The sequence below is a fragment of the Haemorhous mexicanus genome, chromosome 4 (assembly GCF_027477595.1).
Source record: "Haemorhous mexicanus isolate bHaeMex1 chromosome 4, bHaeMex1.pri, whole genome shotgun sequence".
NCBI classification, from domain to species: domain Eukaryota; kingdom Metazoa; phylum Chordata; class Aves; order Passeriformes; family Fringillidae; genus Haemorhous; species Haemorhous mexicanus.
The window spans coordinates 47416922-47430447 of record NC_082344.1 but is presented as its reverse complement, the minus strand read 5'-3'; the positions used below and the strand labels follow the sequence as shown (position 1 = coordinate 47430447).

Sequence of the window (13526 nt, the reverse complement as noted above, 5' to 3'; positions counted from 1 at the left end):
AGGACTAACAGCTTCCTTGTGAGGGGAAGAAGAGGGCCAGGCACTGATCTCTTCCCTGTGGTGACAGTGACAGGGCCTGAAATTGCATCAGGGGATGTTCGGGTTGGATATTAGGAAAAGTGTGCTATCCAGAGGGTGGTTGGGCTCCCCAGGGAAGTGGTCACAGCACCAAGCCTGACAGAGCTCAAGAAGCATTTGGAAAACCCTCTTGAGCACATGGTGTGACTCTTGGGACTGTCCTGTGCAGGGTCAGAGTTGGATCTTAAAGAATCACTTCCTATTCAGCATATTCTGTGATTAACTTCAGTTAAATGCCAAGAACAACGCACAGGCTTTTTTACGCACAACTATCGTTTTTTAAATGCCAAACCCTCTATGTATTTTTCTTTCCCCCTAAGGAAAATATAAAGAATCTATATGCGTAAACTCCATCCAGAAGTTAAGGAGCAAAACACGCCAAAGGCTGACAGGAACAGAGCAGTCGAGACTGCTCCAAACGAGGGCAAGAGCTAATCCTCGACCACGCTTACGGTTTCGACATTTACAGAGGCAAAAGCATTTACAGAGTTCATCGCCGTTTTCATATTTTATTTTGTAACAAAAACACGCTCGTCGATTCCCCGCCGGCCACACAACAGCGGTGGACGCACCCCAGTCCGGTCACGGGGCGGGGCCGTGCCCTGAGTGGAAAACTACCACTCCCAGAAGGCGCCGCCGCCGGCCCTGGGGGCTCCGCGCCTCCTGCACAATGCACCGTGGGAGTTGGAGTTTCTTCGCCCACCACTCTTCTCCCGACCGCCCCGGCGGTTGCGCGGGGGATTCTCGGGCGCTCCGCGGTCCAGGTCAGGCGGGGCGCGCGCAGTGCGGAAGGGCATGGGCGGGCGGAGGTTACCAGGTAACGGTGAGTGTCTGTCTGTCCGTCTGTGTCTGTATCCCTCCGCCAGGAACCGCCCCCCGCGCCCCCGGCGGAGTGGCGGCCAAGATGGCGGCGGTGGCTGAGGCAGGAGCGTCGTGAGCGTCTCCGCCAGCCCAGTCCCGCCGCGTCGGGCGAAGCGAGGCCGCGCCGCTCCTCCGCTGCCCGAAGGCGAAACGTTCGTCCGGGCAGCCCGGGCCCCGCGAGTGGCGGCCGGCGGTGGAGGAGGAGCGAGGCCGGGTGACCTCCCCTCCGGCGCGGGGTGAGCCGCCTTCTCCTGCCCCTGGCGCTGCGCGCTGCTCCTTCCCCGTCCCTTTCCCCTGGTGGCGGCGGGGCCGCGCTGGTGCGGTGGGGCAGGGCGGCGGCCCGCGAGGGTGGGGGCTCGGAGCAGGCTGTGGGCTCGGAGGCAGGTGCGGGGCGGCGGGGAAACCGTGCAGTGGCAGCGGGCTGTGCGGGCCGCGCCCCTTGCTCAGGGCAGGGCGCGTTATCCGCTCTCCAAGGAGACGCCGCCGCGTTCGCGGCACTGGAAGCGCCTTGAGCAGAGCCCGCCTACCCACGCACCCCGCGGCGCCCAGGCTTTGGCGCCGGGAAGGAGCGGGATCTCTGCCCGCCGCCCCTGTGCCGGGAGCGCCTCGCCCGCCTCAGGCAGTGAGCGGTGCGGCCGGCAGAGCCGCCGGGCCGTCGCTTGCTCCGTCGGCCCCGCTGGAGGCGACGAGACCCGCCGGGCCTACGCTCGGCGCCTGCCGTTGGGATCGGAGCGGGTCGGGACGGCAGAGGCTGCGGGCGCTGGGGAGGCCCCGCGCTGGAAGCTGGAAGTGCCGGACACACCGCCCATAGGCAGGGTGTGTGAGTGTGCGGCTCGTGTGAGCGCTGTCCGGTGCGGCAAGAGAGCATTTGCTCTGTTGACTGCTCCTGTGTGGTGATACTGTATGGTTTGCTTTTAAGGAGTTAAGGCCCAGTGAGGAGCGCACGTCTTGAAGAGCTAAACTTAAGAAGAAGTATTTGGCCCCGTTGTCAGCCTTTATGGTGCTATGATGACTTTTTGCGACTTTCTGTTTTCCCCCCTTTAATTTTTTTGAGTGTCAAAAGTTTTCTCTCTGCAGTATTAGACGCTCTAGAGAGCTCCTGCATTCACATGAATGCTGCAGGAAAAAAATCCTCAAGAGCATCTTCACTGGAGAAAAAGATCATTTTGAAGTACATACCTTTGTTTTGCTTGCATGTGTTTCTTCTGTGCAATCTACTTATTGCTGATACATGTGCAGAATGTTTTAACTGTAATGTTACATGTTTCTCCTGTAATTCTGCATGTTATCTGAGGTTTTTATTTCTGTAGAAGGTATAGTTGAAAGTCTTCTTTTTTTCTCAAATCCCTGGTAAATGTTGTAAGGCAGTAGGCACATGCTCAAAAGCTTTTGTACAGATCCTATGACTTGAAAGAACCTGAAATTAGCAATTGGTTGCTGTAGGTAAATAGGTAGATAATGGGAAGATAGCAAAGTTTTTAGAAGAGGATTTTTTATAGAAATAGCTGGAAAATGAAAACAAAGAAAAAATGTATATTGGTGAAATGCATATCTGGAGAGCACAGCTTAGTGCAAAAGAAGAAAAAAACCTAGCTGAACCTCTTTGTGTTTTTCAACTGAGTTAAAGAGGCAATATACCATCAGAGCTCTCTGATGTTAAGCTTGCTTGATTACAGTTAATTTAGAGGTATCAAAGACTATAATAGGAATGTTTAGAAACTTTTTGGTAAGGGGATGGTTCTGTTAGAACACTTGAAAATCCTCTTGCTGGGAATAATGAAGATGCTGTTATTTTTGAGCCGTGTTTGTCAGGGCATGTTGGTGTATGCTGGGTCTCCTTGTTTGAGAGTCCTGTTACTCACAATATTCGGAGGTAATGAGAGTCTCCTACAGCAAAGATAGTTGAGAACAGGTTTTGTGAAAGCTTTAGAAGAAATAAATGTGAGTAGTTACTTGTATTTTGTGAACATGAATACTGCCATTTATTTTTACAATGGAAGATAGGGAAAGACTACTTTTGCTATGGTTTTAGTAGAATTATATAACGTGATGATGAGGAAACGGCTTACAGAATTGGACTGTAAACCCAGATGGCCTCTAATCTTCCTCATAATGCTCAGTGACATAGGTCAGGATACAGTGTCTGTTGAAATGTTGGGTGTTACACATCTGCAACGCTGAGCAGTTTATCTGTAACTGGAGATAGTTTGTTAAAATCATGGCTGTTTTTAAACTGATAACTATGCATTTGCTTTGAATGCTTGTAAGTTTATCATGAGCTTCCCTGTGAACTTTTTATAGGATATACCCTCTGGTTGCATGGCCTAGTGGGCACTTCTGTTGGGATGAAGAAGGGAGTATGAGTTCTTGTACAGGGACAGTAGGGCAGAGTTGCCAAAGCAGAGGCACTTCCACCTGTTCTGTGTGTGTTGTGATTTTGAGATGCAGAAGCAGAATGACTGAACTTCGTTACCCGGGCCTAGGCTGGCACACTGCCAAGTGGAGATGTGGTTATGGTGTAAGGAGCATGCCTGCTAGATCCTATTTCCTTTATGATTTAGTAATTGCCAGTGTTTGCATAGGAATACTGCCTTGTAAGTGTGCCTCTTGAGAGGGCTGTACTGTGTGATTTTTATTGAATCCTATACCTAAGCAAGATAGGTGTACTAGGACAGCTTTTAAACTTAGTTCAAGATAAATCTGTTTTCCTTTCTGGAACTGATATTAAAGAAACCAACAAACTTCTTAAATACTTTGTAATCTTTAGTTTTGGGTGATTTCTTCACCTGCACTCTGTGGAAATTAGTAGTAGATAGTTGCAGTAAAATGTTGAAAAGGTGGTTCCTATCAACTTCTGTATTTTTATTTTTTCAGTTAAACTTAGGGTAAAGTCCTAACATAGTGGTGGGAATGAGCTGGGAAAAAAAAATCTCTGTAAGACTGCTTTCCTTCTGCATCTGTTACATTTCTTCATAGGTAAATTTTGTAGCTTTCTGCAGTGGAATTGTGCCAGCAGCACTTAGCAAATGTAGTTAGTTACATATTTTTCACCTTTTGGAATGGGCTAATCGAATTTCACTCTCATAAAGGAATAAGTTTCTGATCTTTCAAATTTAAAAATTTTTTTTTAGTTCTAATGTCAAAGCAAGAAATGAAAATGAAAATTTCAGACATTTAAGTTGCTTTACATTGCACAGATTGACACTGATGGAGAGCAGCTGACCTCTCTGAAACTCATATGGTTTTGTTTGGTTTTGGTACAATCTGTAATATAAGTGGCCAGTCATTCACTGCTAAAATAGCTTAATGTGTGGTAATGAAAGTAAAAATCCTGTTACTGACTTCTGCTTTCCTTGTAGTATTTCAGGTGCGTCATTCAGTACTCTGTTTTCAGTATCTCAGTATTAAAATGAATGTGAAAGTTTGACATACTGGATTTCCAGAGTCACTCACTGTATCAAATAGACATCACCCTGGGCCTGAAAGCGTAGGCTTTATGAATTACAAAGCAGCCTTTCTGAGCACTGTACAGTTTGTTTTAAAGTGAGGACAATTTAAACCCTCAAAAAAAGCCCAAATCTTCCTTTCATAGATCAGAGGTTAAAAAGCCCTGAACCTAAAACTACTATTTCTTTATTTTTTAATGCCAGTTTGTGTTCTTCTCATTGATACATTTCTAGTAGCAGAGTGTAGTAAATGGGGAGTTTAGTTTCCTAAACAGCTTTGTGTTTTCATCTTATAATGAATATGTAGTTGTCTTCTCAGATCATGAATCTTTAACATTTTCTGTGTAAACTGATTTTAATACAGCACATTTCTTTCAACTCCTTCTTATAGATTGCTTTTATTGATCGCTTGTCATGGCAACAGGAGGTGCTCCCTTTGAAGAAGGCATGAATGATCAGGACTTGCCCAGCTGGAGCAATGAGAGCCTTGACGACCGGCTGAACAACACGGTAATTTTTTTTTTCTTTTATTTCTTGTCTTATTTTTTCCTTTTTGTTGCCATTTGATGCTGTACATTAGAATTACCAGCTAGATTTCGGCAGGTAACAATGCAAACCCCTAAACCTCATCATGCATGGCTTTATATCCAGAATAGCTTTACCTGGAAACCTTGAGGTAAATGTAAGCAAGCAATGGGTATCATTCAGAGATTGTGAGGTCTGTAGGGGTATTTATGGCAAGTGTTTTGGGTAATTAAAGTAGCTGGACACAAAAGCGTTGTAGGTGACAGGAAAGTGAAGCTATAATTTAAAACATTCTAAACTCCTGAAAGTAAAAGAGTCCCCAGCAAAGAAGAAAAACACAACTTGAACTTCATTTGAAGTTAATTTAATTTTAAATCCATTTTATCCTAAATGCATTTCCTGACAGACTATTTTTAATTATGCGGTGGAGAAAATTTTATTTTGTAAAGTGACATTTGCTCTTGAAAACTTAGTGCTTGCTTCAATGTGGCTTGCTATTTTTACTTCTAAAATGGAAGTAAACTCTCTCACAGAATGCAAACATTTGCTTTTTGTCTGCGTGGATAACAAATATGATTTTTTTCTCTCTCTCCTTCCCCTTAAGGACTGGGGAGGTCAACAGAAGAAAGCAAACAGATCTTCAGAGAAAAACAAGAAAAAGCTTAGTGGGGAAGGTGAAACAAGGCTTACTAATGACATATCTCCGGAATCTTCACCTGGAATGGAACGACGGAAGACCAGAACTTCTCATAGCTTTCCTCATGCTCGATACATGACTCAGATGTCTGTTCCAGAGCAGGCTGAACTAGAAAGGCTTAAACAAAGAATAAACTTCAGTGATCTGGATCAGGTTTGTGTGAATACTGGCTCCCACTAGAAATGTGACTCCAAAATCTATTCCGTTATCTCTTAATAAAGTGACAGATGGGTAAAGAATCCTTCTATAAGTTATTAACGTAAAAAAACCCCAAAACTTATAGGCACCATGTCAAAATTCTGGTTTTGAGCTTCAGAAAATAAGAGAAAGTTCAGGACTATGGCTTTCCTCTGTTTGTGTGATAGCTCTCTTCTTGCTCTCAGCCATTAACAAATTCCTGTGTCCTCAGAGCAGAATTTCTTACTCATCATACTTGTATGCTACCTGAAAATAGCGGTTACCTTATTTTGAAAGTCTGTTCTCAAATTGCCAGTTTGTGATCCTGAGCATTGCTACCCTTGTGGATTAAGCAGAGGAGTATCATTAAAAACTGCTCCTCAGTAGAGCAGAGAATTTTATGGCACAAATTCTTGAGCCATAACTACTTTTTTGGAAATACAGTGCATTCATCCTTCCCTTGTCCAAAGCTAAGGAAAAATATGAGGGATTGATTCTTTTGGAACAAGGCATAAATTCATGCTAGCAATTTCAGAACAGTGGCTAGTTCATCTTTACCAAAGGTTATTGTATTGCTAACTTCTTTGGTTATTGATGGTTCTTTCCAGTGTGATTCATTGTGTTGACTTATAGTTTAAAGGCTGGGCATGACTTCCTCCTCAAATGTATGTTAGGGCAGCATGTTGCTATTCACAGGGTTTTAAAGAAAAGCTGATGTTCTGAGGTATTATGTTCTGCACAGGAATGTGTTACTCTTTTATTACTGTTTTTTTCTCAAATGTACCTGGAGAAGTAGACTGCCTTTTGCTACAGTAAAGGTTGAGTTCACAGCAAAAATGAGGAACTAAATTCTGAGAAACTAAAAAATGTTTTTGCTTGTCATTGTTCTGGGAGGATGGATTTGCTTTCTGAAAACTTCATGGCAAAAAATTATTGGCATTGTCTTCAGCTAACTTTTGGCCAGTTGGTGACTGATTAGGTAACTTTAAAATCAGTCTAATAATACTGTAGAAGTAGTAATACAAGCAGGGAAACAAGCAGTGTTGAGAACATGTTGGATGAAAAAATAAAGCAATTGTTCTTTCTTTTGTTTGTATACAGAGAAGCATTGGAAGTGATTCTCAAGGCAGGGCCACGGCTGCTAATAACAAACGTCAACTCAATGAAAACAAAAAACCATTCAACTTCCTGTCACTACAGATTAATACTAACAAAAGCAAAGATCCTGCCTCAGGTTCCCAAAAAAAGGAAGGTGGGGTATCAATGCAATGTAAAGAGTTGTTTGGAGCTGCTCTAAGCAAGGATTTTTTGCAAAATTGTCAAGCATCTGCTCAAGAAGATGGAAGGGGAGAACAGGCAATGGATAGTAGCCAGGTATTTACACAGTCTAAAAAGTCTACAAAATATTGACTCTTGATCTTCAGTGCTGCTTTCTAAATTTCTTCAAAGTATAAATCATTATTGGAAATATTTAACTTCCTGCTATTCTGTAACTTGAAGAAAATGTGAAACCAAACTTAATCATCTATTGCTCTTTGGAAATCTGCTTGTTGGTAACAGAAGTAATAATGATTTTTGTTTTAGGGGTTGGTTCTCTTTATGTGGCTCCAGAAAGTGCTCTCACAGCTGACTGTTTTCCTATGTTGATGAGTTCAGTTGCGTTTTAGCCTGTGTTGACCAGAAGCCCTGTGCATCAGCCTTGCAACTTCCCGCATGCATAAATCTATCCTTATAAAGGCTGTTGACTTTTAACCACTTGTGGAAGAGTGCTCGGAGGAGAGAAAGTACTAACCTGTCCCCCTTTCATTACTCCTTTGCTGTTGCTATCACTGTGTCTTGTGCATTGAATACGTTGCAGTTGTAGCTGAATGCAATCAGTAACTTCAGTGTCTTTGCAGATTGTGAGCAGACTAGTTCAGATTCGCGACTATATTGCTAAGGCCAGCTCCATGCGGGATGATCTTGTAGAGAAAAATGAAAGATCGGCCAATGTTGAGCGTTTATCACACCTTATAGATGACCTTAAAGAGCAGGAGAAATCCTATCTGAAATTTTTGCAAAAGATGCTTGTAAGTTTGAGAACATAATATGCTTGTTTCTGCACTGTAAGCTTTTTTTAGGAGTTGACCAATTATGTTTTGATGGTGCTACTGAGGGTGTTGATTTTGGTATATAGTACCTTCCATAAGTCATTTTTACTGCCCCCTTATATAGCTTTTGATTTGTGCCAATGAAATATTTCAGGCTAGAGAAAATGAGGAGGATGATGTTCGGACTATAGATTCAGCTGTGGGATCTGGTTCTGTAGGTGAGAGCACATCGCTAAACATTGATGTGCAGTCTGAGGCTTCAGATACCACGGTAAGCTGCCTTTTAGCAATTCAGGTAGAAATGAGGGCTTTTTTTTTGGTTTTTTCATGGGTCTTATGATAGTGTCATAATCTGCAGTTCAGTTTAAAAATAGTAAATCCCTAAGCACTCCATTCAGGAGATATCCATGCATGTGTGGATTTATATTTTTAATATGAGAAAAAAAGTAATGATTCTGTCACAACAACAATCTGAAGAATCTTTTAAATCTTTATTCTTTCTTCAAAGTACAATGAAGAATTAAATGTGTGCTTTGGCAGAGAATTCACTCACTTGATGTAGGAAGAAATACCTTTCTATACAATTTTTCATCTCTAGGTTTGTTTCTGTTAGTGGGGAAAATTTTTGGGTGTTGGGTGAAGGGAGGGTTAGAAATGTATCATTAGTGGGCCATTGTCCAAGCATCTTTCTAGTGATGAGACGAAAGTATTGACATAACACAGAAGTTTCTCTCATTTCTTGGAAAGATGGGCACCTCTTCAGAAAATATGTACTGGATTTAATGCTGAGATAAAACAGTCCAATCTTCCTTTCTATTTATAAAAGCTTTTTTTTTTTAAAACATTGTAAACGTATCTTGTAGTAGATACAAAAGCATTTTAATAACTTAAGTTTTGTGTCTTCTGTTCTATTACACTGAAGAAAAGTACCAAAGAGCAGGTACTCTTTCTGGCCACTTAGCACACTGAGTGTCCTATGAATAAGGAGACTATACCTGCTTGGAAATAAAATGGTTAAAACATTAAGAAGCTTTTGTAATTATTTTTAGCTTTATAAGAACCCTTTCTGTCTCTGTAAGGAAATAAAATTATAGACATGGAAGATGCACTTTTAACTTAAAAAAAAATTAAATTTGGAAAATGCAGAAAAAGACACATGTTTTTTAAGAAGTGTCCATGTAAACTTGCAGTTGTCTCAATATTTGCAAAATTTGTGCTTAAGTTTTTTGTTTGGCTCTTAATTTTGCTTCTAAGCTCTCTTTACATGCAGCTTGAAGATTTTACATGCAGAGTGCATACTTCCGGTCGTATAATGTTGATTGCTGTATGGAGCTTTATTGTTGTGCAAAGTCTATGAATGACTAAAATTGTCTTCACTCTTTAGTAGATATTATTAGATACTAGTTTTCATTATTTGACAAGATAAAGTGGGTAGGTTTGTAACTTAAAAATGCATGCTAAGTTGGAGCACATTTTCAAATTCTAACTTACTAAACTATTCAATATAGGAGGTATCTTTTAGTTTGAGTTGTCGGCCCCGCATTGAGGACAAACTAGGGAATTCAGCTGCACAAGAACAGGTTACAGACATTGATGTTACACCAAGCCCTAAAGGGAAAAGAGAGAGAGCTGCTCTGAATGACAGGGAAATCTGGCCTTGTGGGATTAATAGCCAGGATCATGGATTGCTTTCAAAGGTACACTTCAAAATGTTACTTTAGCCTCAAATAGGGTTTATACAGGCTAGTCTTCTCCATCCCCTCATCTCTCTTTTTGATTGCTTTAAATGTACTTGTTACTTACAGTGAATGTTCCCACTGGATTGCTTATCTGTATTCAGCTATCTTTTCATGAAATAGACTTCTTTGCCTAGAATATTTTTTCTTTGAGTAGAAATGTTTCACAACTTTTTCTTCTGAATTGTTAGCATTTAAAATTAGCATTGATGTAACTCGGTACAGCAGGTTTTATGATTTTATGTAGATCATCCTTGTAAGTTTTGTTGTTCCCTTCTTGGGAAAACATATTGTAAATGTGACTTTCAGGCACTTGTCATGGTTACACTAATAGTTTGCCAATGCACATTTAAACTAATACCAAATACAGAAGACAAATTAGAAATTAGTAGCCTTAACTTGTTCCACAAGTGTTTTTCTGTAGCTGTTCATACCAATATTTGGTTGGAAGGAGGAAACCTTTAAGGGGCTCAGTGTCTGAAGTCTTTTTTTACCCATTATGAGCTTGTCTATATCATTGTACTTCTTGTGATTTAATTTTTAAAAAGTCTTTAATTCAATCATTTTTTCCCCAAAAATAAAAGACTTAAATGTTTTGTCATGCTTACTAGTCTAAGTGTAGAACTAAGTTTGAAAAATGTGTTAATGCAATTTTCATGAACTCAAGCAAATCTGGTACTTTAGATAAAGCCTGGATTATTTAATAGGTGAATGAGGCTGAGACATATACCGTTGTTCCCTTTCTTCCCTTTGTTCCTTCCTGTGCTGATTTCAGTATGTGATCTATTTTGACTCTACTCTGCTGTTTATATGAAAGGTGAGGGTTAAACAGCAATCATCAGTGTTAATTGCAGTGCATCTTTTAGTGACACTTTGAGTTTAGAATTCTGGATGTTTTCAGCTTCCTCTGCTGGAAAGTTGAGCACTCCTTAGTACCTAGAACTAGTTAATAAGATGCCTGCTTCTATTCTGACATTTGATGCAGAGTATTTGGACTGAATTTTCTACTTTAGAAACTTAATACTAAATGGATAGAAGATTATGCTTTCAAGTTAGTGTTCTTTGTAAATGCTTGCTATTTTTCATTATTTCATGTGCAAAGTGCAGCAATGCAACTTCAGACAGGATCAGGATCTTATCTGTGGATGTCTCATTAAAATACTTAATTTGAGTAAAAGTTTTGATGCGAATCTTCAGCTCCTAATTAGCACTGGATGAGGAAAATAACCGAGTTTTAATATATTTTAACTGCTCAGCATGCTTTCATTCTTTCAGAACTATTTAAAAATATTGTTTGAAAACAGTGTAGACAGGGCTCTATGCATGTTTTTGTTATGGAATTGATTTGTGCAAACCTGACGTATTCTAGTATCAATGCCATAAATACAGCACACAGAACTAAACACATTATAGGTTAGAAATGAGTTACTGCCCAAAACATTATTCTGAAAATTTTAGAGATTTTAGGGCAGTAAATCAATTGAGAGCTTGTGTTTTATATAGCTCAATGATGCAATGCCTTACCTTTAGCAGTCTTAAAGGGTAATACCCTCTGTTATGATTTAAAAGACAGAGGGAGGCTTTGGTTAGTCTTTGGGTCACATTAGGGCAGCTGACTGGCTTTGTAAAGAAAAAGAAAACTTAAACCCTCAGGAGCTATAACCACATCTTGGTGGTACAGGCTTCTTCCTGTTGGATGTCTGAGGTTTTTTTTTTAAATAAAGGGCAATCAGAAAGGTGGAGCTGTTTCATTTTTACTTTTTTCCATTAACCAGGCTGTTAATTTATATCCAAGTTGTTCTTGCTTTGACACTTTTACTAGTTCTCAGCAGATAAATGGTTGTAGTTGTGGTAATGTTGCTTCATCTCTTGCAGGCCAGAGATCCTCAACAGGAAGCTAAAGAAGAGTTGGAGAACTTGAAGAAACAGCATGATTTATTGAAAAGGATGCTACAACAGCAGGAGGAATTGAAGGCTCTTCAAGGAAGACAGGCAGCTCTTCTTGCTTTGCAGCATAAAGCAGAGCAAGCCATTGCTGTCCTGGATGATTCTGGTATGTGGAATGATGGTGTCTTTTGTATCATGTTAGCATGCAGACTGAGTGATTAAAACTGGAATTGTAAAATACACATTAAAAAGGGATTTTATTGTAAAGCCTCTGTTTCTGAAGAGTTGACAATGTAACATTATAAAATGATGTGTTATTTAAAAACCCAGAGCGGATTACTGTGTTTACCTGTAAAATCCTAAAAGCATGGGTTTTTCTCCTAAGAATTGGTCTACTCGATGTTAAGATTCAAATTCAGCTTATGGCAAAATAAATGTTTTTGAAATTTGAAAACAGTGAAACTTTGTGTGTAATGAAGTCATAATCTCTGGGGGAAATAAATAATAGTTTTGTTTGACTTTCTTATGAGCTGTTGGTTTGTGTTTTGGGGGTAAATAGAATAATTTGGATCTTTCAACTGCCACTTGCATGTTTAGTATTGTTTGAATATAAACTGAGACAAAGGCAAAAAGCTTTCTTTTAAATTTATTTCTCTCATTAAAGCTTACTGAAGAAAAAACTTCCAAGACACCATTTGCAGATGTAAATATTGCAACTTAAACCAGTATGAAAGCGTGGTGTCCTGTTAATTTATTATTTTGAGAAAGTGAAATTACCCACACTGTTAGTTTAGCTTTATTAAAAAATTGCAGCTTTATTTCTAATAAGTTTCTATCAGCCTTAGACAAATTGGTTGTTTTCATTTTGCTCTGACCTTTTTAGCAAAACACTGAGCAAGGCTAAAGTCCTTTTTTGTGGTCCCTTACAAAGCAGCTGTGAGTTGTCTTGTTAGTATTTTTGTAGCAGGAATCGTCTTTCAAGAGTAAAGCTGGTGGAAAGGACACAAAATTAAAAATACGTGCTGTATTTTTAGAGGGTCAGTATATTGGTGTTGCTAAACCACACATTTTTATTTAAATAGCCTTTATTTCATTGTTGTGGAAAAATATTTATATTTTCCCCTTTTTCCATATGCCCAGTTGTAACAGAAACTACAGGTAGTGTGTCAGGAGTGAGTCTTACATCAGAACTGAATGAAGAATTGAATGACTTAATTCAACGCTTTCACAACCAACTTCATGATTCTCAGGTTAGTCCTGAGATTGTACTGTATAGATTTTGCCATTATCTGTTTTTATTCTATTTAACAATGCTGTTCAATGTTTGTCTTGCTCATCTGTGTGTATGTGCTAGTGAAGCTATCAGAGTTCCCCCCAAACTTGAGAACTCAGCAAACTTGAAAGTTCTGAAGGGTTATTAGCTGACGGATCTATGCTTTGTGTTTCATGGGTTTCCATTCAAGTCTAGAGAAATAGTTTCTTTATTGCAATTTAATTATTAATTCAGTGTATTATTGGTATGTCATTAGAGTGTTTTCAGTATATTTCCCTTTATAATATTATTTGTTTTGGTGTTGATTCTGGTCTTGCGAATAGAAGGTCCATAAGAAAGCTTTTTGTTTCTTACAATTTACTTACATTTTTTGTAGTACTCTGAATAAAATGGAATTACTCTTTTTAGACACAGTCTGTGCCTGACAATAGAAGGCAAGCAGAAAGCCTTTCACTTACCAGAGAGATTTCACAAAGCAGAAACTCTTCAGTGTGTGAACACCAGTCAGATGAGAAGACACAGCTTTTTAACAAGATGCGAATGTTGCAGGGTAAAAAGCAAAAGATGGACAAACTATTAGGAGAACTTCATACACTTCGTGACCAACATCTAAATAACTCTTCCTGTAAGTCAATATAGGCAGAACTATACTTTTTTCATGAATACCATGTTTTTAATGTGCATGTTTTGTAACATCGTCTTTTAAGGTTGCGATTGGTCAATAAAATGCTGGTGATAAAAACTGCTGGGGCAATA

General features: G+C 39.9%; 1 protein-coding gene across 26 annotated transcripts in view; it reads left to right on the top strand.

Moving 5' to 3' along the window:
• The first annotated feature begins 757 nt into the window (after positions 1-757).
• The window catches only part of PCM1 (pericentriolar material 1), a 40717-nt gene continuing 27948 nt past the window's right edge, over positions 758-13526 (top strand). For 14 of the 26 annotated variants that reach the window (XR_009486245.1, XM_059844698.1, XM_059844692.1 and 11 more), the window contains exons 1-10: positions 1036-1175; positions 4777-4895; positions 5515-5760; positions 6886-7158; positions 7683-7853; positions 8029-8145; positions 9383-9571; positions 11486-11663; positions 12638-12747; positions 13179-13395. Coding sequence is in view for 25 of the 26 variants with exons in the window: in XM_059844698.1 (XP_059700681.1) it covers positions 4800-4895; positions 5515-5760; positions 6886-7158; positions 7683-7853; positions 8029-8145; positions 9383-9571; positions 11486-11663; positions 12638-12747; positions 13179-13395 (1597 nt within the window). In the remaining variant the exon portion in view is untranslated. Of the gene's footprint in view, positions 902-1035; positions 1176-1508; positions 1756-4776; positions 4896-5514; positions 5761-6885; positions 7159-7682; positions 7854-8028; positions 8146-9382; positions 9572-11485; positions 11664-12637; positions 12748-13178; positions 13396-13526 lie in introns of those variants that run through there. The other 12 variants (XM_059844709.1, XM_059844707.1, XM_059844712.1 and 9 more) reach the window with 7 other exon arrangements.